At 41.2% G+C, this 25733-nt stretch overlaps 1 protein-coding gene across 1 annotated transcript in view; it reads right to left on the reverse strand.

Moving 5' to 3' along the window:
• Positions 1 to 24317, reverse strand: part of LOC124623018 (ganglioside GM2 activator-like) — a 51980-nt gene extending 27663 nt beyond the window's left edge. Inside the window, exons 1-2 of the mRNA XM_047148809.1 lie at positions 24207 to 24317; positions 13633 to 13695 (exon numbers count right to left, since the gene is read on the reverse strand). Of these exons, the coding sequence (XP_047004765.1) occupies positions 13633 to 13695; positions 24207 to 24269 (126 nt within the window). The 5' untranslated portion in view covers positions 24270 to 24317. The remainder of the gene's footprint in view (positions 1 to 13632; positions 13696 to 24206) is intronic.
• Between the last annotated feature and the right edge of the window lie 1416 nt (positions 24318 to 25733).

Here is a 25733-nt window from a genome sequence, read left to right on the forward strand (position 1 = left end):
CAGGGTCCACACAATGGGCAGGAACATATAATCCCTACGAGTAAACAAAAAAGCCATCTTTGTGTCCCTTGACCTTCAATGTGCTTACGACCGTGTATGGCATCCCAGCCTCCTCTTCAAACTCCATCAACTATGTTCGCCTGCTAGCCTCCTTCCTCTCTGACTGCTCCTCCTATGTTACTATCCACAACTCCAACTCTTACACCTTCTACCCCTCTGCAGGCGTGCCCCATGGCTCCATCCTTTCCCCTCTCCTCTACCTCTTATACACGGTGGACATTCTGCAGCCACCACCACCCGTCCATCTCCTGCAATATGCCACTGACACCGCTTTCCTTGCTCTTGCCCCCTCCCTCCAACGTTCCCAGCGCCTCCTCCAGTCCCATCTTGACCTGTTCACTGCATGGTGCAACCAATAGCTCCTTAAGATCAATCCCTCCAAGACCCATGCAATCATTGTGGGCCGCAGCACCCCCTCCTTCCACCTCCTAAAGTTCTACCTTACCATCTCTGGCCGCCCCATTGCCCTTACTCCCATCCTCAAGTACCTTGGCATCACCCTCGACCGCCACATTTCTTGGACATCTCCTCACAGTCCAAGCCAAGGTGCGTAACCATCTCCATCTCCTCAAACTCCTCTCTGGTCGAACATGGGGATTAGACCCTTCCACTATCCTACATATCTATAAGTCCCTCATCTGCCCCATCCTACGTTATTGTTATGCCCACCCCACTTGGATCTCCGCCCTCACCCCCACCTACTACAAATCTCTCCAAATCTTGAGTGCCATGCACTCAGCCTTGCTTATCGCATCCATCTCCCATCCCCCATGTGGATCTTTTATGGTCTGATTCCCTTCCCCATCTCCTCCTGTTCCTAGAATTAACACAGATGTTACATGTCTCCCACAAACTGGATTCCCTACATCCTTTGTTTTCCCCCATCCTCTCCCACCCTAGCCCACTGCTGCCCCTGTACCACAGTGTCCCACCTGATCTCCACACACTCCATACCCTCACCCAAGGTGGCTTCCGGCAACTCCCTCTCCCAGATGATGTCCTCATGCCTTCCATCAACCCCTCCTACCAGATGTAATCCCTCCTTCTCGCCCCCTCCTCAGGGCTCCCTCTCTCCCTCCCTCTCCACCTTCCATTCTTCCTCCTCTTCCCCTGTTCCTTTTTCCTTTTAACCCCCCTAGGCTTCAGCTCCTTTCCTTCTCCCCTTCACTGTCCCCTCCTACCCCCTCCTGGTTTCCCCCTACCGTCTCCCCCCCTTTTATTCCCTCCCCCCCTCCTCCCTTCACCTGGTGGTATGTCCCCTTCAGTGCAGTGATTTCTAACGTTTTCTTTGTGGTGTCAGTGATACTCCAGTGCCGTGTGCAGTGCTACATTCCACCAGCACTAGCAGTGTCACCAGCATCATTCATTTTTGTTCCTACTGTGGTGTTTCTTCGTTTTTGCGTCGATTCACAGTGTTCATTCTCCGTACATGTGTGAGGTTCTTGTCTATGTTGTATTTAAATTTACTGTTTATACTCATCTGTTTTTGTTGTTGTTTATTCATCACTTTATACCACTCTATGTTATGTGTTATTTTCTCATTTGACTGTGTTTTTTCTGTAACTCTCTTGGCTGAAGAGTGGCGTATTGAAATAACAATGAGGAAAAAAAGTAAACAAACACCACTCTCAACACCAAGTTACGTTTTTTATATGGTACGTGCATGTTTTTTCTGCCGTAATGAAAACTGGAGGTGCAATTAGTAATGTCATACTTTGTTCCATTGCTCTGAATCTTCTGTAATAGTTAAACTTTAAACAATGGAAACGGTGCCACAGTTTCTGCCACTGTGCTGTAATGCCGTAATGAGAGTTGCCTGCAACTCATGAAGCCTGCTGTAGGCAACCCTTGCCCTGCACATTAAGGCTGATTTCCATTAAGCATGGCGTAGCGACGAGCGTTTTCCGTGGTAATGCGCTGGCTCGAGGTTAGTGGCAGGACCCACTGAAAAGCGTAGTGCAATTGATTAACTATACTGTGAACCTACATGAAAGAAAGACGGAGTTTGGTGAAGATGTATCAGTTTTTTATTTTCTTTAGCATGTTCTCTTTCACATATTTCATTACTCACGTTTTCTGATTTCAGCATGAACAGATTTGATTGTTCACTATCTCATTTAAAAAACTGGTAGCCCCAGAACAGAAACTTATTGTTACTTTCATAACAGCTTTTAGTATTGCAAATTGCAGTGTCTAAACGCAGTTTACTATACTGATAGTATATTAGTTGTTATGTGGTAGTCATTTATTTATATGTAAAAATGTCTGACAGTTGACCCTCAGTAATTGCTACGTTAAGATCTTGTATTTTAACCTCTCTGTGAGTGTGTATCGAAAATATCAGTGAAGTAGTATCACAAAAATCATCTCCACTCCTAAACTGCCATTACCTTTATTATTTCCAAGATAATCAAAAGGCTAAAATTCACACCACAGTGATACAATTTTACGCGCCTACCTACACCACATTTGATGAACATACTGAAACCATGTACGATAAACGAGATTATTCAGATAGTTACGCGAGACAAAAATTAAAAATGTGATGAGAGTGGAATTCGGTGGCAAGTATAGGAGAAGCAAATAGTAGGAAAACATAGGCATGGGAGAAGTGATGAAAGGGGAAGTCACATGATAAAATTTTGCGCAAGCTTAATGTAATCATCCAACACTTTGCTTAAGAATCATGAAAGAAGGATGTTGATTTGGTACAGAGTTTTCGAAACCAGGTTTTAAACTGCAAGACATTTCTCAGTGCAGACGCAGACCAACGATAATTTATTGGTTATGAACTGCAGTTTACAACTAAAGAGATAGTAAATGGTAGCAAATTAAGGAGATGGAAACTGAATACGTTAAGACCCAGTGTTTTTAAATAATCTTAAAGAGACCATTAGGCAACGACTGACTGAAACAGAGGAAGGAATTCAATACAATACGAATGAATATCTTTGAGAGAAGAATAAATGCAGGAAACAGAGGATGTAAATTTGAAAGGGTACAGTAGAAGTCTTTGGATAAAACACGATGTATTGAATGTTATTGACAATAGGAGAAAACATAAAAATGCAGCAAATAAAGTACGCCATAGGGCATAGAGATTTGTAAAAATGGCGTTGACAGAGTGTCCAAAATCGTAACTGCAATTTTGCATTTGGAGAACACAGATGCCGAAATTCAATAAGAAAAAGAAGGAAGAAAACCTTACTCGAAAGAGAAGGAACTGTCAAGGGCTCACTTGGCAAGCGAGAACTAAGCAAAGAAGAGAAGGCTTGAAGTTGAAAGGAATATGTAGAGAGGCGAAGGGGAGTGGCTGTAAAAACTAATATGAGCACAAAATTGGTTTCCTGTGAAATGTCCTTACGTGCAAGGCAATACTAATCCAGCTACTTACCTTAGCAGACAGACTGAAGAAAGGAAAACCTGTGTTTATAACATTTGTATATTTAGAGAAAGATTTTGATAATCTGTACTGAAAGAGTCTCTGTGAAGCTCTGGAGATACCAGCTATAAAACAAGACACAGGATTAACTACAACTTATGCAGAAACCAAACTGCAGTTGTAAGAGTTCAAGGACTTGAAAGGGAGGCAGTAATATATAAGGCTGAAGTAGAGAAGATATAAAATGCAGACTGTCAATAGCAAGAAAAGCGTTTCTGAAAAGAAAATTTGTTGACATCGAATACGGAAGTAAATGGTTGGGTAGTATTTTATGATGATATCCGTGTGGAGTGTAGCCTTGGATGTACCTGAAACGTGAATTATGAACAGATCTGTCAAGAAGACAATGGGCGCTTTCAGAATGTGGTGCTAAAGTAGAATGCTGAAGATTAAATAAGTAGATCGTATATCTTAAGAAGAGATGCTGAATTAAACAGAGGAGGAAAAGGAAATTATGGTACAACTTGTGTAAAATAGGGGCAGGATATGTTTTGAGGCATCAAGGAATCGTCAGTTTGGTCATGAAGGCTAAATGATAGGGAGAGACCAATGCTTGCCAAAGGTAAGCAGATTCTAATGGATGCAGGATGCAGTAGTTACGTAGAGATGAAAGAGGCCTAAACAGGACACTACTGAGGAGCACTTCATCAACACAGTCTTCAGGCTGAAGACCACAGTAAACAACCAGTGAGACGAATTGTATTTCTTGTTACTGCAATCCAGCAGCAAATATCATCACCTTTGATTAGGCACGTCAGTTGCGTATTTAATGTTAGAATATTTGTTTAATATAGCCTCCAACACATATCACTTGTGATGTATTTGTGTATGCATCTCCATTACTGCAAATAGCCTTCTGTTATGGAAATGTTACAACTTGAACGCAGTTTTCTTATGGCGACTATCAGCAAATGATAAAGTTCTGCATATACTGCCAAACGTTTTTTGTGCAGTGGAGGCTTTTCCACTGACTCCAAATGTCCTGTGAGCATTTTTAGGCATATTAAAGGATGCTCTTAAGTCGTATGAAACTATTTTTAATTACCGTTTATGTCGGGAAAGCTGATTAATCATTTTTGTTACCAAATATCGAATCGGCAGTTGGATCATAACATTTCAAGTGTTAACTGTAAAACCAATTGTTATGACTGGTACTTCATAACTACTTGCAAGACTGGGATCAGTGAGATTTTATGGATATTGAAGACGATGCACAGAATACTGTATCTGGTACTTTATTCCGAGGTGTTTGACACAAAGATTCCATCAGGGACGGTAAGTCTTTCGGTAAAAGAAATCTACTTATCAGAGGCTGTATATCCTGTCTATAAATACTATTTTAGCGATGCTGGAAAGAGTAAATGGCAATCTGGTGTTATTACATGTAATTATAAAGTATTCTAAACGCTGCAAATAAACAAAATGTCTTAAGACAAAACGAAATAATTAACGACAAGTTCGTTGGCAAGCACAGAATATTCGTTTTGTAAATAAAAGACGCCTTTTTCTTGGTGCGATGTATTTTATTTGTTCCATGCGCGTTTTACCTTTTACTTTGGGTCATTTCCAGCGGTATGTTTGCGATATTTGTAGATTATAGAATAGTTCACATCTTATTTTTTTACGTGAATAAGTGATTACTTACTGTAAATCAAGTTTTTGGCTGGCATCGGCGTTTCCTCTAGTCGCAGGCTGGAGGTCGCACTACAACTTCACTCACGAGACATACTGACGTTTTCAGGTTACAAACATTTTTCTTCACAATTTTCATGTTCTTTCCGCTAATTGGTATGGAGCACTGTCATTCTTCTATCACTAGCTGCGGATAGTTTAGCAAAAACTGATTTAAAGTCGTAACTACTGTGTCTTCAATTTATGTCTCTTCTTATTTGGTTTGTTTAAGTACAAGTTGCCAATCTTACGGAGTATATACTGAAAACTAAAGCCTGTTCATTTCTGTGCTCTTTATATCTGGTTATTTGTGTATGTCTGTGTGTGTGTAGTTAATCATGGCGAGTTCTAGACAGCTGAATGTGAATGTAATAGCTGTCAGAGAGTGGTTGAAAGTTTTTGTGTTCAGCTTATTCGAATTTTGGTTTAAATTTTTTGTGGAGGGGTTCATGGTAGAGTGAGGAGAAGGGGGTTGGGTACTTATATACTGATAAAAATCAATAATGGTTCAAATGGCTCTGATTACTATGGGACTTAACATATGAGGTCATCAGTCCCCTAGAACGTAGAACTACTTAAACCTAACCAACCTAAGGACATCAAACACATCCATGCCCGAGGCAGGATTCGAACCTGCAACCGTAGCAGTCACGCGATTCTGGATTGAAGCGCCTAGACCGCTCGGCTACACTGGCTGGCGATAATAATCGTCTGTTGAAGTAGTATTCTGCTATTTCATCTGAACAGAAGCAGTGAGTTGTCTTACATGAACCTCTACACAAATCATTTAGACCAAATTTCAAACAAGCTGAACACCAGAACTTTCAACCCCTCTCTGACAGCTACTTCGTTCACATTCGCCCCTGTATAACTCACACCGACTAGTCACAGACACATACAGATATAAGGAGAACAGAAATCAACAGACTTTAGTTTTCAGCAGATTATCCCTTAGGTTGGTAACATGTACAGAAACAAACTAAATAGGAAGTGACATAAAGTGAATACACTGTAGTTACGACTTCAAATCACAGTTTTCGGTAAAATGTCTACAGCTAGTGACAGGAGAATAATTCTGCCCCACACTAATCAGCGCAAATAACATGAAAATTGTGAAGAAAAACCTTCGAATGTGAAAGTGTGCTTATGTTTCGAAAGTTAAATTTTAGTGTAACCTCCACTATGTAACCAGATAAGAGGAAACGCAAATGTCAGCCAAGAACTCGATTAACTGTAAGCGATCACTTATTCATGCAAAAAAAGACATGAACTGTTTTATAATCTACAAATATCACATATCAAAACAAAATTGAATCACTCTGTATTCCACTGAAGATGCCATAAAGTAAAAGACGAAGCGCGTCTGGAACAAATAAAATACTTTGCAGCAAGAAAGAAGCGTTTGATACTTACAAAACTAAATAATCAATAGTTGTGGATAATTTGCAGATTACATCTTATGACATACCAGCAAATTAATTTCGGTTTAACCTCTGTAGGTCTATATAGAATATTGTAAACATTAATGTGTTCCATGTCGCTGTAATTCTCATTTCACATGCTATTAAATGCTATTTAAAAAAGTCCATTGATCCATAGTGAAAAACTATAGTTACTTTCACATCTCGATACATAAATAGATTTCACATACTTAACATGCGACAAAATACGTGACTCGTTAAGAGCTGTCGTTTGCAAAAAACCGCGATTCGATACCTTGAACCGTTTAAGAAATTTGGGGTTGATACAACGACATGATTTAAGACGAACAGGGCGAAGTATTGGTCACATAGCGAGCGATTCGCGCGCGACCACCCACGGCCCGTCCACCGACATATCATCCCATGTCTCAAGAACGGTGATAACTATCGTTCTGCTCTCAACTTTAAAAACAATTTCAATATGTTGGCTAAATTTCATACGCAATAATGTACTGCCTGAAATGAACTACATCTCTGCACACTCAATAAAATTTCGTGTAGTGATTTACTTAAAAGTGATACAGCAAGTAAACATGATCAAACACCGAAAAGAAATTCAGTCCTATATAGAGCGAAGGTATCAGGCTGTAAGATGCAGAAGAAACAAACTTTCTCACTAAACAGTTTCCTAGAAACCGAATGAATTTCATAGCTGTCGCCGCGCCAGCAGTCCAACGAAAGTTCTTATAGCCAGGGGTTCTGCAGGGCCAACGAGACATACGGGTTCTGTACACAAATGTAATAGGATAAAAGCTGGTAAATATGGTAAGAAGTTCCCCTCAGCATTCATCAGTAGTTGGTTATGTATGTTCAGTCCGCTTGGCTAAACTGTGCCAACACTGCATCGTAAGTGTGCTGGAACCACATAAGGTTTTGTTCTATCAACTGCACGTTCCAGAAAACATGGGTGGTTATGTACAAGACATGCTGGTATGCAAAACTTTATTCAAAGACAGTAATTACACTGAAGTCATAAGGGATTTTCGATGGTCCCCTGGACACTACAAAAGACAGGACATGGTTCTTAATAGGGTGTGTGATCACCACATATGACAATGCACACCCTGGAACGTGCTCCCATGCTGGCTGGCTACAATGTTGGTAAAGAGCTCTTGTGGTAGGACGTTCTATTCTTCCACCAGCATGGTTGGCAACTGCTGCATGGCCACTGATGGACATAGACGTGCTGTAATGTGTCTCCTCAATGCATTGCGCTGATGTCTGATGGAATTTAAATTGGGGAAAAGGGTAGGCTAATCCATTTGCCAAATATTCTCTAGTTCCAAAAGTTCCTCCACCTGTGCTGCACGACGCACTTGTAGACGATCATCCATAAAAATGAAGTCTGGGTGAATGCACCACTGAAAAGATGCACATGGTATAACTTTGACCGGTGAGAGTACCTTGTTCAAAGATTTGGAGGTCAAGACGTGCATGCAACATTATGCCTCCCCACACCGTAACAACTGGACCACCAAAACAATAATGATCTATGATGTTTCTGGGAGCATTATGTGTTTCCACCTTTCGCCATGTGAGGGTACATCCAGAATCTGTGCTCAGACTGAATCTGCATGCGACGCCACTCTTTGTTGGTCATATGCTCTTGACACTATAGCAAAAGGCACCGACCATGCGAGGGTGTGAACAGACCACGACGTACTGGTTGTCAGGGAAAAAGACCACCCCGATGCAGTTGCTGTGCCACTGTGGAGTGTGAGATTGCGTGCATTACAGTTGCGTTAAGTGTGGCTGCAATAGCACTCGCTGTTTGACGTTGTTCTTTTCTTGCCTGCTGCACAATGTAGCTCTCGTCTGCTGCTGTAGTTGACCATGATCGACTACCTCAGGCAGCAGTGCCTGTGGTTCAGAACACTCCCGATGCATGTGAAACAATGCTGCTGCCAATACTGATCTCCTGGCTACACTCGTCACACTTTGTCCTTATTCCAGTTTCCTGATGTTATTTCCCCATGTGAAGTCATCCAAATGTTGTCTCCAGGTCAGGTCGTAATGAAGAAGACCATCACAGTGCACGGTGACTGCTCGTTGATTGACACATAGTGTCTTTTCCCGTTCCTTTGTTACGGGACCTGCCCCATTTTGGCGCTACAGCTAAGCTGACTGCGCGCTGTGAGACGCCCACCCTTCTGTGCACGAATGGGCAACACGCTCCACCTATTTCATTCGATTGCACCTAGTTGTTAATGTGTCATCTTACTGTATCTTGTCCTTAAGCTTCACAGAGCAGCGTATTTTGTAGTATTTCCTTTCTGCGTCTCGAGAAATGTAATTACCTGCTAACGACTCGCAACACGCCTGTGAGCTCGCTGTAAAAGTTTCACAATACATATTATACTCAAAGTGTACAGAATTCAGATAATTTCACGCTGGAGGTACGCAGTAGTTCCATACGAAAGGTCGTCTTTTTAATTGCAAGGACATTCTCTGGCAGGAACTTTTTAAAGAAAATATCTAATGTAAACAGAATAGGTTTGTGATTATTTCACTGAACAAGATAGCCTGAATGTGAGATGCGGTACTCGAATTCAGCACGACGGCAGTCCAAATCCGTGTCTCGCCATCCTATTTAGATTCTCTGTTACCTGAACATCACTCAAGGAAAATTCCAAGATGGTTTCCCTGGAAACGGCATGGCCGAGTTCCTTCCTCGTCCATATCTCATTCTGATCAAAGTGCCCAAATACACACTGCAGGATGAAGCCCATATACTCACTAGCCAGATATACAGCAAATAGCCTAACAGCATATTTTTCAAAAATCTTTTATTACCTAAGTTCCGAAAAAAATAAATACTTCATGTTCCTTAACAATCAGACAGTAAATGAAACGTCACGTACAAAATTGCTAGACAACGAGATGGACAATCATTTTAGATGGACTGAACAAATTGATCAGCTACTCAAGCAACATGACTCAGCATACTTTGCACTGAGATCCATTTCACACTTTGTTGATCCATCTTGGATAAGGGACAACGGCCGATCAGACACATTGAAGGGCCAAAGAAACTGGTACACCTGCCTAATATAGTGTAGGACCCTAGTGAGCAAGCAGAAGTGCCGCAACACGACGTGGCATGGACTCGACTAATGTCTGAAGTAGTGGTGAGGGGAACTGACACCATGAATCCTGCAGGGCTATCCGTAAATCCGTGAGAGTACGAGGGGTGGAGATCTCTTCTGAATAGCACGTTGTGAGGCACCCCAGATATGCTCAATAATGTTCATGTCTGGGGAGTCTGGGGAGTCTGGTGGCCAGCGGAAGCGTTTAAACTCAGAAGAGTGTTCTTGGAGTCACTCCGTAGCAATTCTGAACGTGTGGGGTGTCGCATTGTCCCGCTGGAATTTCCTAAGTCCGTCGGAATGCACAATGGACATGAATGGATGCAAGTGATCAGACAGCATACTTATGTACGTGTCACCTGTCAGAGTCGTATCTAGACGTATCAGGGGTCTCATATTACTCCAGCTGCACATGCCTCACACCATTACAGAGCCTCCACCAGCTTGAACAGTCCCCTGCTGATATGCAGGGTCCATGCATTCATGAGGTCGTCTCCATACCCGTAGACGTCATCCGCTCGATACAATTTAAAAGGAGACTCGTCCGACCAGGCAACATGTTTCCACACATCAACAGTCCAATGTCGGTGTTGACGGGCCCAGGCGAGACGTAAGGCTTTGTGTCGTGCAGTCATCAAAGGTATGCGAGTGGGCCTTCGGCTCCGAAAGCCCTTATCGATAATGTTCCGTTGAATGATTCGCACGCTGACACTTGTTGATGGCCTAGCATTCATATCCGAAGCAATTTCAGGAAGGGTTGCACTTCTGTCATGTTGAACGATTCTCTTCTGTTGTCGTTGGACCCGTTATTGACACAGCGGAGTCGGAGATTTGATGTTTTACCGGATTCCTGACATTCACGGTACACTAGTAAACAGTAGTCAGTAGTGTGTGTGTGTGTTGTGATATAATAATAGCAATGTCATAGTGTTAGGCTTCGTTTTGGTGGAACTAAGAGTATTTAAATTGAAACAGAACAATGGTACTTAACTTGGTGGTAGAGATAGCTAGTGTTGTGATATGATGTCTGAATTTGACGATAGATTAACATAAGTTATATATGTGATGAAATTATGAATTTCTTTGAACTTCTTTTACCGAAAGAAACATATTGGCCAAGAAGATTAGCAAAAAATACATTTTATAATAAAAATAAACTTCTATAAAAATAATTTCATTTCACATACAAATAAATTGTTCATGTTCAAAGTTAACATAAATTAACGAAAAAGAACTGAATAACATTAATTTAACCTCACATCTTAAAAGACTAGCCTACTTATTCCTGTCCAAAAAATGTTATCTCACTCACTGGTGAAACTGAAGAGATCACACGTGTAAATACATCCAACTGCAGGTTCACTCTGGCACAATACATGGTAGGCAGGCTGAGCATTGCACTCATTTCTTTCAATTTTTTCCTCTTTCGTCCGTTGAATATTGGATTTCACATGTGCCACAAATCCAGTCATCAACACTGGTTTTTTTTGCATTTGTTTTTTTCTGGTTTCAGAAGTCAAGCTGCATCCTAAATAGTGTTTCCTTTTCGTTTGCTAGTTCGAGGCTTACTCAGCGCTAAAGCTGTGGGTTCATATCCACTTATGAGTCTAACCCTTGGGTAAACAGCTCTTGCTCTTTTGATTTTCCTTCGTACATTAACTGATGGTGTTCGTAAGAAACTATTAACTGGAGATAATGGCGTTGCCGGAGTTGGTGGTATTTCAATAGCATCTGTCTTCGAATTCTCATTTGATAATATGCTTGCATCAGAAACCGCTTGCGGATCAGGATTCTCAATGAGCTCGGAAGGAACCAGCTTTTCTAGGGGAATCGCATTTCGATTCAAGGGTTTTATTACACAAGACTTGAAGGAATTTTTATGTTTTTCTAGGACAATGCTTTTACAAAAGGCACCTTGAAGATGGTGTGGAAGTTTCTTTTATATGTTCTTTCTTTCGGGTTTTTTGTCATATAATCATGTAGCTCTTCTCTCCAAGCACTGTTAAGCATCTTGTAAATGCCAACGTCCAGAGGATGGAGCACGTGGGTAGTGTGAGAAGTAAATGTGAGTAAATAGATATCTTTTTGACTAGTAACATTAAATACTTGTGCAGAAATATGAGATCCTTGTGAATCCATCAGCAATAGCACAGGTCTTGTTCTATGATATTCAAGAAAAAATTGAAACCATTCTGAAAATAGTTCTTTAGTAATCCATCCCTATTTCAGATAAGCGAACCTGGGTGTTCGGTAAACAGTCCCTCTCGTAATTTTTACGCCGAGAACCTTTGAAAATTATAAATGGGGTTGTCCAATTGCCTTTAGCACTGACACAGCCTACCAAAGTCACAGTTCTTCCCCGTTTTGTGTAGCTATGTCTATATAAGGACCTCTTTCTGATCTCAGTTCCACCCTTATTGGGCTTGACGACAAACATCAAGCAGGTTTCGTCGACATTCCACAAATGATCTTCCAAGTTGCTTAGAGGAGACAAGCTTAGTTTCTTTATACCATCTGAAAGTTTGTCAACATTATCGTCTATCATAATAAGATTAGCCATGGAAGCCCGGTAGCAGAAAAATTTTCTGGGACTCTCAAAGTCAGCCCCCATCGGTATATATAACTGAACCACCATTTCTTGCTTCTTTCGATTATTAAAAAAAATTCATAAAGAGTTGCATCTACCATTTCATTTACAACCACTCTCATTTGTTTACCAGTGCGTCCACCTTCCTTGTTTTACATTGTAATTACGTACTTCAATAATTTCTGTTCTAATTCTGTCTCTAAGACAAATGGGCGACGTGATTTCTTCAAACCGACAGTCCCACCAGTATCTCGATTTTCTGCCAGGCACCCCATTCTCTTTTGGTCTTATAAACGCTAATATAATTTCACCGAACCACTCTTGCCGCTTCTAGCACTGCCCAAGAGCTGTAGATACGATAGATTCTATTTCCTTCCAGTGATACCGAATTTTTATGTTTACTGCCCATGCGATCCATCTTAAAGTAGAAATTAAAACAAATCAGTTACAGCTAAGTTGGTGATATACTAAAAAACTTAGTGCTTTGCGTGCACTAACATACAAAACCATTGAAACTATAGATAAAAATTTAAACATAAATTATAATTTTTTGAATTTATGCCTATACCATCACCTCGTAAACATGCTTGAGAAACGTTATTTTTTCACGAAAATGCTAAGCCGATACAAAGAGCTAACTACAAACTAAGCTAAAAGTTATATTTCACGTAAGCCTCCGTAAGATTTCGAGAGTGGAATACATTTGACGGTTTCTTTTTAGATCCTCATATACTTAAGAAATAAAATAAAGTGTAAAAGTACTGACAAAAAAGTAAAATTATTGCTGTGATACCGAGAAGTGTCCTTTCCCGTCTGCTACAGTACACTAACAAAGGTTGGACGGTGGTTCTGTGAGATCAGTACAAAGAAGACATTCTGTGCCATCTGTGATCGATCTCTCGATTTATTTGAGTCACTCCTACGTTCACAAGAGAAGAAATGAAATATATCATCAAATCAGTTGTACAACTAAATAATGTTTTCCAAACCGAAGTATGAACATTTCTATCACTTAATAACTTAATTTACAGTATTATTACGGTTTTATTTACACGTGCAGTATTTTTTGATATAAATTTATTTTCTACTGCTTAATGCAGTGTTATTCAAACATATTTTTCCAGAAGTAGATAGATCAAGAAGCGGAAGCAGCTCGCGAATGAAGACATTTTGCTTAAATTTTAGTAATATATGCAAACATACATTATTGATTTCGTGATACCCATTCGTAAAATTCACCGGCTCGTGAGGACCAAAGCACTGACGATCAGATGGTAATCAAGCATACATTACACGTTCACTCACCACTTGCTTTGTGTTATAGCTCAAGAACCGTTTGATTATCACCCCATCGTTAGCGCCTTCCACCTGAAAAATAATGCAAAGCTATTAGTGTTATTACATAAGTAGTATGAAATGCCTTAAAACATAAGGAAGGGTAATTTGTACATCAGTTGAGCTTACAGAGTCATATGCCCATAAGTTGTAGTGGTCTCAAGTCTAAGACTAGTTTGAGGTAGCTCTCCTTGCGAAAGTATTCTGCGCAAGCCGCTTCATCTCTACAGTACTGAAGTATCTGCGCTAGCAGAATAGAAATGCGAAAAAATCAAGTCAGAAAGCAGTTTATTGGACTCAACAGAACCAAACAATAATACAATATCCAAAAGGCAACCGACTCGATCTCAACTGCGGACCGATACAAATACAAAAAACAGAATAATAATAATAATAATAATAATGACTGATTCTTCACGGGGAGAGAACACAAACAGTTCTACAACGGCAAGGGGTTCGTTGACTATATCAAGAGATCAGCCAGCTAGGAGAAGCGTCTGGCCGTGGCTGCCGGGGATGCAACTCTGCATCCTTCAGAGCGGTGCGTCGAACTGCCTTTTGCCGGCAGTGCGCAGCCTTATAAAGCCCGTTGGCAGAAGTATCTGCCGGAACTATTAGCGATCACGTGCCTGATGCAGCAAAGTAGTTCCTAGGTTATCTGCGACCTCTGGTGAAGCTGTTCTGCACGCTGGCGGCCGTTGGTGGAGATCTGGTGGTGTGGTGTGTTGTCACCGCCGGTAAGTCTTTGTTTTGACAACACAGACGATATACGAGGGTTATTCGGAAAGTAAGGAACGATCGGTCACGAAATAGAACCACAGTGAAGATCCGATGAAGTTTTGCGGAGGTGTGTTGGGCAGTGTCTCTAGTATGCCCATCGACCGCGTTGCGTCGTTCTTTTTACTTCTGAGCATATAAAGATGTTGTTGTTGTTGTGGTCTTCAGTCCTGAGACTGGTTTGATGCAGCTCTCCATGCTACTCTATCCTGTGCAAGCTTCTTCATCTCCCAGTACTTACTGCAACCTACGTCCTTCAGAATCTGCTTAGTGTATTCATCTCTTGGTCTCCCTCTACGATTTTTACCCTCCACACTGCCCTCCAATGCTAAATTTGTAATCCCTCGATGCCTCAGAACATATCCTACCAACCAGTCCCTTCTTCTTGTCAAGTTGTGCCACAAACTCCTCTTATCCCCAATTCTATTCAACACCTCCTCATTAGTTATGTGATCTACCCATCTAATCTTCAGCATTCTTCTGTAGCACCACATTTCGAAAGCTTCTATTCTCTTCTTCTCCAAACTATTTATCGTCCATGTTTCACTTCCATACATGGCTACACTCTATACAAATACTTTCAGAAACGACTTCCTGACACTTAAATCTATATTCGATGTTAACAAATTTCTCTTCTTCAGAAAAGCTTTTCTTGCCATTGACAGTCTACATTTTATATCCTCTCTACTTCGACCATCATCAGTTATTTTGCTCCCCAAATAGAAAAACTCCTTTACTACTTTAAGTGTCTCATTTCCTAATCTAATTCCCTCAGCATCACCCGACTTAATTCGACTACATTTCATTATCGTCGTATTGCTTTTGTTGATGTTCATCTTATATCCTCCTTTCAAGACACTGTCCATTCCATTCAACTACTCTTCCAAGTCCTTTGGTGTCTCTGACAGAATTACAATGTCATCGGCGAACCTCAAAGTTATTATTTCTTCTCCATGGATTTTAATACCTACTCCAAATTTTTCTTTTGTTTCCTTTACTGCTTGCTCAATATACAGATTGAATAACATCGGGGAGAGGCTACAACCCTGTCTCACTCCTTTCCCAACCGCTGCTCCCCTTTCATGTCCCTCGACTCTTATAACTGCCATCTGGTTTCTGTACAAATTGTAAATAGCCTTTCGCTCGCTGTATTTTACCCTGCCACCTTTAGAATTTGAAAGAGAGTATTCCAGTCAACATTGTCAAAAGCTTTCTCCAAGTCTACAAATGCTAGAAAAGTAGGTTTGCCTTTCCTTAATCTTTCTTCTAAGATAAGTTGTAAGGTCAGTATTGCCTCACGTGTCCAATTTTTCTACGGAATCCAAACTGATCTTCCCCAAGGTTGGCTTCTACTAGTTTTTCCATTCGTCTGTAAGGAATTCGCGTTAGCATTTTGCAGCTGTGGCTTATTAAACTGATTGTTCGGTAATTTTCACATCTGTCAACACCTGCTTTTTTTGGGATTGGAATTATTATATTCTTCTTGATTTCTGAGGGTATTTCGCCTGTCTCATACATCTTGCTCACCAGATGGTAGAGTTTTGTCAGGACTAGCTCTCCCAAGGCCGTCAGTAGTTCTAATGGAATGTTGTCTACTCCCGGGGCCTTGTTTCGACTTGAGTCTTTCAGTGCTCTGTCAAACTCTTCACGCAGTATTGTATCTCCCATTTCATCTTCATCTACATTCTCTTCCATTTCCAGAATGTTGTCCTCAAGTACGTCGCCCTTGTATAGACCCTCTATATACTCCTTCCACCTTTCTGCTTTCCCTTCTTTGCTTAAAATTGGGTTTCCATTTGAGCTCTTGATATTCATACAAGTGGATCTCTTTACTCCAAAGGTCTCTTTAATTTTCCTGTAGGCAGTATCTATCTTACCCCTAGTGAGATAAGCCTCTACATCCTTTCATTTGTCCTCTAGCCATCCCTGCTTAGCCATTTTGCACTTCCTGTCGATCTCATTTTTGAGACGTTTGTATTCCTTTTTGCCTGCTTCATTTACTGCATTTTTATATTTTCTCCGTTAATCAATTAAATTCAGTATTTCTTCTGTTACCCAAGGATTTCTACTAGCCCTCGTCTTGTTACCCACTTGATCCTCTGCTGCCTTCACTACTTCATCCCCATTCTTCTTCTACTGTATTTCTTTCCCTTTTTGTGACAATTGTTCCCTTATGCTCTTACTGAAACTCTGTACAACCTCTGGTTTAATCAGTTTGTCCAAATCTCATCTCCTTAAATTCCCACCTATTTGCAGTTTCTTCAGTTTTAATCTACAGCTCATAACCAATAGATTGTGGTCAGAGTCCACATCTGCCCCTGGAAATGTCTTACAATTTAATACCTGGTTCCTAAATCTCTGTCTTACCATTATATAATCTATTTGATATCTTCTAGTATTGCCAGTATTCTTCCATGTGTTCAACCTTCTTTTATGATTCTTGAACCAAATGTTAGCTATGATTAAGTTATGCTCTGTGCAAAATTCTACCATACGGCTTCCTCTTTCATTTCTTTCCCCCAATCCATATTAACCTACTATGTTTCCTTCTCTCCCTTTTCCTACTGTCGAATTCCAGTCACCCGTGACTATTAAATTTTCGTCTCCCTTCACTACCTGCATAATTTCTTTTCTCTCATCATACATTTCATCAATTTCTTCATCATCTGCAGAGCTAGTTGGCGTAGAAACTTGTACTATTGTAGTAGGTGTGGGCTTCGTGTCTATCTTGGCCACAATAATGCGTTCACTATGCTGTTTGTAGTAGCTTACCCGCACTTCTATTTTTTTTATTAATTATTAAACCTACTCCTGCATTACCCCTACTTGATTTTGTATTTATAACCATGTATTCACCTGACCAGAAGTCTTGTTCCTCCTGCCACCGAATTTCACTAATTCCCACTATATCTAACTTTAACCTATCCATTTCCCTTTTTAGATTTTATAACCTACCTGCCCGATTAAGGGATCTGACATTCCACGCTCCGATCCGTAGAACGCCAGTTTTCTTTCTCCTGATAACAACATCCTCCTAAGTAGTCCCCATCCGGAGATCCGAATGGGGGACTATTTTACCTCCGGAATATTTTACCCAAGAGGACGTCATCATCACTTAACCATCAGTAAAGCTGCATGCCCTCGGGAAAAATTACGGCTGTAGTTTCCCCCTGCTTTCAGCCGTTCGCAGTACCAGCACAGCAAGGCCGTTTTGGTTAGTGTTACAAGTCCAGATCAGTCAATCATCCAGACTGTTGCCCCTGCAACTACTGAAAAGGCTGCTGCCCCTCTTCAGGAACCATACGTTTGTCTGGCCTCTCAACAGATACCCCTCCGTTGTGGTTGCACATATGGTACGGCCATCTGTATCGCTGAGGCACGCAAGCCTCCCCACCAACGGCAAGGTCCATGGTTCATGGGGGGGCACATAAAGATACCTAAAACAATAGTGCCTTGACGTCTCTCCAAAGTGTTGCGAACAGAAATCGTGCTGTCGCTGGGTGTGAATTTTATATCTCTTGCGGACAGAAACCAGACTGCCGCCGTGTTTTTTAATTGTCTGTGTATTATTTTACCTGTCTGCTTCCTGTGTATTGTATTAGCATCATCAACCCTTTGTTTCATGTTTTAAGTTCCACAATTTTCCGCCATTTAATCATTTAAGTCACTGGATTTATTATTTATTATCTTCATCTTTTTAAAACAAATTCTGTACTCTGAAGAGCGGCGTACTAAGCTGCTGTCAGCCCGCCCTCTTCGGTGGAATCGAAACTCAATAAAGTAAAAAAAAAAAAAAAAATAGTGCCTCACGCCAAGTATGAGGGCCTGGTGAGAAATTTCGCTTGAAGCTATGCAGCCAACTTTTCATAACAGTCGTGTGTTTTCTTCTTCAACACAATTCTCAGCCGCATTCTGCAGAGGCAATGAAGATGCTCCTGCATCGTTTTCAATTGGAAATGTTTGATTACTTACAATACAGCCCATAATTGTCTCCCTCTGAGTTTCATCTCTGCTCACATGAACCGCTGGCTATGAACACAACATTTTGACGCAGACAACGAGCTGTAGGCTAGGGTAGAGAATTGGCGTAAAGCACTGGGAGCTGCCTTCTATAACGAGGGTATTGGAAAGTTGGTACAACGCTACAACAACCGTATAAGTCTGATCGACGACTACGGAGATACGTAGCTTGAAGTTGTAGCTAACAGTTTTGATTTTCACTGTGGTTTCCATTTCGTGACCTATCGTTCCTTACTTTCCGAATAGCCCTCGTAGGTTTTCCTGGTGAATATACACCCTGTGATGCAGGCATCCCGTGATGGTTGCCGATGCAGTAGGCGCTACGATGTCCGAAGTGGGCGGCCACAGCAATTACTATGGCAAGACATCCATTTGAACCTGTTGACTGTAAATAAACCTTGATCTCCCCCACACTTCCTTCGACTACCAAACCGATGATTCCTTGATCTCCATCCAAGTATACATAAATACTCCTCAAGCTACCTTATGGGGCATGGCGGAGGGTACCTTGTTCCACTGATAGTCGTTACTTTCCTGTTGCACTCACAAATGACGCGAGAGAAAAATTGTCGATATGCTTCCGCACAAGCCCAAATATCTCGTATCATGTCTTCGCGGTTATTATGCAAGGTGTGTGTTGGTATCGCAGTCTATCGCGAACGCCAGTTCCCAAAACTTTTTCAATAGTGTTTCGCAAAAGAACGTCGTCATGCCTTCCGGGAATAAAACCTGAGTTCACGGTAACAAACTTATCAGCACACCTCTTAACTGCTTGGCCGCTTAAAAAAAATAAAAAATAAAAAAAAATAAAAAATCAGAAAAACGGGATCATTCGTTCAAGAGAAAGAGCATCACAAATTGAGAAATTCCACAACGCATTGCTCCGCCTCTGGCCCTTATGCAAGGAGTTATTTGCCTTGGCATCGACTGGCAGTGTTGTTGAATGTCCTCTTGACGCATATCGTGCCAAATCCTGACGAACTGGTACGTTATATCCTCAAAACTCCGAGCTGGCTGGAGAGCCCATAATTCTCCAAACGCTCTCAATTAGGAAGAGATTCAGAGACCTTGATAGCCAAAGGACGGATTGGTAAGCACGAAGAGAAGCGATAGAAAATCTCGCCGTGTGCGAGCGCTAATTATCTTGCTGAAATGTAAGGCCAGGATAGTGTGCCATGACAGGCAATGAACTGAGGCATAGAATATTGTAGACGTACTGCTGTGCTGCAAGGGTGCCACGGATGACAACCAAAGGGGTCCTGCTATAAAAAGAAATGACTCCCCAGACACCATCACTCCTGCTTGTCAAGCCGTATTGAGGCATAGCGCCGTATAACTATCCTGCCTTGGAGGCGGTTAAGTGGCAGATGTGTCTCAGAGCTGGATAGTGACAGATGGTGACGCGAGACTGGACGCGCACGTAGTTTATGTATCAGCCGATAGAGGACAATATTGGATAGGGGGACTGTGTTTTTAGTTTCGATTGTGCTACTAGAGTGCACTAAAGTAATAGAATGTTTTTCATAAACTGTTCTAGTATTTTCATAAAGTGTTATTATGTCTTTTTGTGTATGTAAAATGTTATAAATAGTAGTATGAATGATGCGTGAGTGTGGTTTATGGTTAATATGAAGATAATTGTTTAACGAGTTATATAGTAGGATTTAGTGTGGGAACATTTCGAAGAAGTATGGATATGGACAAAGAGGATTTTTGTAGAATAGATTTGTAAAGTAAGTTTATGGTAAAGGGAAAGTTAATTCAGGTATAAATAACAATAGTAAATAACTGTATGCATAAGTAAAACTTCAGCATATTAGATAATTACGTCGGTAAAAAGTGCAGTCATGAGGTTTACTATGTTGCGATTGGTTATGGATGAAAAGCGCGGACTGGCGCGGGAGAATGTTGTTTAGCTATTGGCTGTTGAGTAAATTGACCAATAGTAAAGCAATATTCTTCGCGCGCCTGTCTCTGCTGGTAGAGAAGACTTAGAGTATTCTAGAGTAGAGTCGAAGCCTAGCCATGAAACAGATCGGACGTGTGTAATAGTAGTTCCGGTGGAAACGATAAGTTGCCGGATCTAGCAGTGTTTCATACATCAAAAGTGTTGGAAAGTGACGGCATAATTATTCCGATGTGTGTGTAGAAATTTCGGAATTTTTAAATAAATTTTGTGACGACAAAAGGCATATATTCCACGTGGCGTGTTGAGCAGGTCGGTGGCTAAAAACTATGACTGCATTTGGTTCCGACAGACTTAATATTTGGCGAGCATTCTAAATCAAAAACGATCAGTATTTTTGTAGCTATTACGTTTTTGGGAAATGCAACATCATAAACTTGCTAACGTGAGTGAAAGGGATTGTGAGTGACTGTGTTAAGACTAGCACGAGCTTGGCAGTGATACTTGTTCACCTAAGTTTCAGAATATATTAAATGAGGACAAAATTTCCAACCTTTCATTTCGTGTTTCTCCCGAAACATAGATTAGTGACTTAAATTGCAGCCTGGTTCACGTCGAAGTACAGTAGGTTTCACTCGGCTTTCCTACTGATGATCTGCTGAGACAATGTTCACAGGTAGGTGCATGTCCGTCGTAAAGGGACGGAAAGAACCGCGCCGCCGCAGTATGGCGGGCGACGGTCAGATAGGTAACCCCCAGGGCGTCTCCACATACGTCTTGGCTGGTCATTGGAGGTAAACCCTAAGCGATACTTAACACTGAACACAATTCTACACTAGTCAGTGAGATTCCAGGCTAACGATATTCTATACCCTGTTTTGTTGACCTTCATGGCAAGCCATCATGGACATACATTTTAGCAAGATAATCCCCACCTGCACTCAGCTTGCCAAACCCTACTTTGGAGAGCAAGGTCGCCAGATCTCTCCCCACCTGAGAGCGGTTGGAGCATTGAGAGCAGGGCCTTCCAACCAGCTCGGGATTTTGATGATCTAAGGCGCCAGCTGGTTACGACTTGGCACATCCCTCAGGGGGACATCCAACAGCTCTATCAATCAATGCGAAGCCGGAAAACTGCTTGCGTAAGTGACAGAGGTGGACCAACGCAACTTTGCTCCATTTGTGAAGCTCTTTCATGTGAATAAATGATCCAATTTTTCTGATATTGTAATGATTTATTCATCTTTACATTTACATACATCTACCGATTTCCGTCCCATTCGGATAATTCCTTCATGGTCCATCGTTTTTTGTTTTAGAGTGTATTTCTTTTCTCCCACAGAGCTTTTCTTGCAGTTATCAGTCTTTAGTTAATATTCTGTTTATTTCTACCGTTATCATTATGCTACCCAAATTGTATACCACTTTTACTTCTTTTAATGTTTCTTGTCCGAATGAAGTTCCCTCAACAGCACCTGACATAATTCGGCAATGTTCCCTTACCCTTACTTTTCTTTTATCTATTTCCGTCCTAGAACGCATTTTCGCTACACTTTAGAGCCCTTTCAATTGATTTTTTCTTCGCAGCCAATGACAGAAATTCACTGTCATCGGCACACCTGAAAATTTTTACTTCTTCTTTCTGAAGCTCATTTCCCGAAATAATTTTTGGTTTTCTTTATTGCTTATAGAGAGATTGAATAACTTGGTGTAGCGTAATAAGTCCTGTCTTTCTTGTCCTTCGATTGGTTTCACGTCTGTAAGAGTAGAGAAATTCGAGTATATGGTAAGGTGTAGCGCACCCGTCATCCACAAATGAAACAGGCTAATGATAAAACATTATTGACAAACTCTGTATGCTTCCCCAATTACCGTATTGAGGCTATCGGGGAACAGATGTAGATGCAGTTGTCAACAAAGTTAAATACACAGTTTATTTATGCACATCCACAGGAAAGCTTCATACAGTAATGTGACACAATAGTCTCCAAAATTTCATGTCATTTGTATTTCTAATAGGAATCTGTTGTGATTTTTCTTCTGTAGTGAACAGTCACGACTACTTCAAACAAAAGAAACCTTCTTTCACTAGAACAGCTAATTTCTGTTATCAGAGACAGTGAAAAAGGCAAATCTCATCATCAGTTAGCGAGTGAGTTTAATTGTGGAAAAAGTCAAATACAGAATACAACTACAAGTCACGGCAAGTATGTTAAGGGATGGAAAACAAACGCCAACAAGAATTCAAAGAAAAGACAGTAGAACCATTTTAAGGTGTTAATAATGCTGTTTTAGAATGGTTTAATAGAGCATCTGCGAAAGGATTGCCTAATAGTGGACCGATGCTACAAGAAAAAGCCCAAAAGCTCTTAAATTTGCTTCTGATCTTGGAATTTCAATGTAAGCAACGGCTAGTTGGGCCGATTTCGTGTTCGACACACTATTGTTTTCCGAGCAGTCTGTGGAGAAAATGCAGAAGTTGATCAAAATGTTATATCCTACTGGAAGTCCAGATGCTGTGTAATTAGAGGTGGCTATTGTGATAGTGACATTTACAACATGGATGAAACAGGTATATTTTTTAAAGCTATTCCAGACAAAGCACTCATTGTGAAGAGTGATCAGTGCAAAGGCGGCAAAATCGAGAAACAAAGATTAACGATCGGTCTTTGTGCTAGCCTCTGAGGTGAGAAACAAGCACCGCTAATGATGCACACAGCAAATCATCCATTGTGCTTCAAAAATAATGATATTTCCTTGTTTGGTGCCTCTTCGAACGAAAATAAAAATGCATGGATGACGTGCAACATTTTTAGTTCTTGGCTGAATAACTTAAATTCAAAATTGAGCATTCAGAAACGTAAAATCCTACTTTTCGCAGATAATGCACAATGTCATAGCACTGAAAAGTTATCAAATGAGAAAGTAGTATTTCTTCCTGCCAACGCAACATCGTGTGTTCTTCTTGGCCAAGGAGTGATCTGATCTCTTAAATTAAAGTACCGAAAGAAGCTTCTGCGTTTTCTAGTCGTGAAAATGAACAACGCCGCATCCATGTATGATTTACTTAAGTCTGTGACCGTAGGTGATGCTGTCAGATGGATTATCAGCGCGTGCTATGAAGTGAAAAACGAAACAATTAGGAAATGCGTCATTAATTCTGGTTTTCAGTCTTCACAAAATGACGCTGGAGAAGAAGATGGCGATGAAACAATAAACACCTGTGCGATGCTGCCAATACTGAATTGGACGTTTCTACAGCGAATCAAGAAAATGAAAACTTCAATAGGAGTGTTAATTGGGAAGATGTCGTTGCGGAAATGAAACTAGAGCCTCATACCAGCTTCCTTGAGCCCTACTACACGTCCTTCCCAAATGCTGACATCTGTGTTTATCACACAGTGATAGTGAAGATGATGCAATTCCTGTAGAGCCAATCACAGTAGATGATGCCTTACGTAATACTGCTAGAAACAAGTCCCTTGCTTCTGAGTTTTCCAACCAGAAACCGATGTACTTATTACACGAAGTGGGAAAGGAATAAGAGAGTGTGATTGTAAACAAACGTAAGAAAAAGTGGGTGAGGCACAAACTTCCAATTTCCGCGTATTTTACTGCGTAAACGATTAGGTACGTATTCATTATTATTATGGCTATTAGTGCGTTATAAGAGCTTGTTTTCATTGTAGGGGTTGTTGTCGTTAATTGTCTTTAAATGGTTACGTTCTTCATCACATTTTATCTTGACCACCCTTCAAGAAGACCACCCCTCCAAACGATCATTTTCTCATAAAAATTCAAACGGTCGACTTAAAGAGGTTTCACTGCAACTGGTACTGACCTGCAAGACGCAGAACAGAAGTATCGCTGAGCCGAATCGTGAAAGTACACGCCGCTGTGTCATGGTTCGAAGACTGCCGCCAAGGAGTTTCTTGTTGCTTATATGAGAAGGGCCTGCGATATCGCTCCACCTGCGGCCAATAACAGTGTTTAAAAACATTCCTGCGTACCGTCGACAATATGCTCCGTGGGAAAAGTGTGTCGACGCTATATAGTCGTTGTTTGGGCGCAAAGAGTATTTAGCACCCTTTTATGCCTCATTGTTCCCTTCGAGTTCGACTGGCACGACTCCTTTTTACTGTCAAATTGGTGATAAGCAAGAACCTTTCTTCGCGATCATTTGATTTTTGAAAGTCCTGGGGCTTACTGTGCAGAGGTAAGTGCCAGAAGTAACAGCCCGAATCCGCCATCGCCCGTGCTTGCAAAGTCTTTTCCAATCCAGCCTTACTCTTTCCAGGATGCTTTCCTTCAAACTGTACGACGCCCTACAAGTTTTCGAATGTTAAGCTTTCCGTCTCGCAATCCGTAACCACCTGCGTTTCCCTACTCGCATCCTTTACCTGCTGAATAAGTTTCCATCTCTCCTCAGATTTATTAAACACATCCGGAAATACTACACATTGTAGACATTTGATCAGAAAAGTCTTGCTGTGAATTAATTCCACTGAATTCTCTGGTCTTTCAGTGAACCAGGAATCGTTACAAGTAATGTGTCCCTAGAGTTGATTTCTCTACTTTCTCTAGCTTTATCTCATTAATCCCGCGTGTGGTACATCTCGTTAAATGTAACAACTATTTCTTTCTTCACCGTTCAGTGGAAAACTGGAGCTGATATAAGGCCCATTACATCTATACTGTCCTAGAAAAACGAGTTGTAGCTCCGAACCGCTTTGGACAACAATTAGAAAACAAAATTTGTGAACCCAAGACCGGTTTCTAGGACACGATCTATACAGAATCGAATGCTTCAGAAGAAAGATCCTTTTGTCATCATAACCACAATTCTTGCGCGATAAAAGTCATAGACTTTGTGTGGGATACTTACCATAAACTAACTTCGCAATGTCGAATTATGAGAACGCTACTCAACCTACTTTTGGGCACTTTCTTTGAAAAGCATTCCGAACCGAGTGAGGTATCATGGTCTGTGTACAAGGCCGAAATACGCTCTGAGAGAAAAGAAAGAAAAAAACGGGCGCACCAGGGAGGAATTATCTGAATGGGGCGGAAATCGGTAGATTTGACGCGATTTATAAGTACGGACAAAGTCCGCCCCCCGGCAGCTGAGTGGTCAGCGCGACAGACTGTCAACCCTAAGGGCCCGGGTTCGATTCCCGCCTGGGTCGGAGATTTTCTCCGCTCAAGGACTTGGTGTTATGTTGTCCTAATCATCATCGTTTCATTCCCATCGACACGCAAGTCGCCGAAGTGTCGTCAAATCGAAAGACTTGCACCTGGCGAACGGTCTATCCGACGGGAGGCCCTAGTCCCACGACATTATTATTATAGTACGGACAAACAAATATTG

The sequence above is a fragment of the Schistocerca americana genome, chromosome 7, assembly GCF_021461395.2.
Source record: "Schistocerca americana isolate TAMUIC-IGC-003095 chromosome 7, iqSchAmer2.1, whole genome shotgun sequence".
NCBI lineage: Eukaryota > Metazoa > Arthropoda > Insecta > Orthoptera > Acrididae > Schistocerca > Schistocerca americana.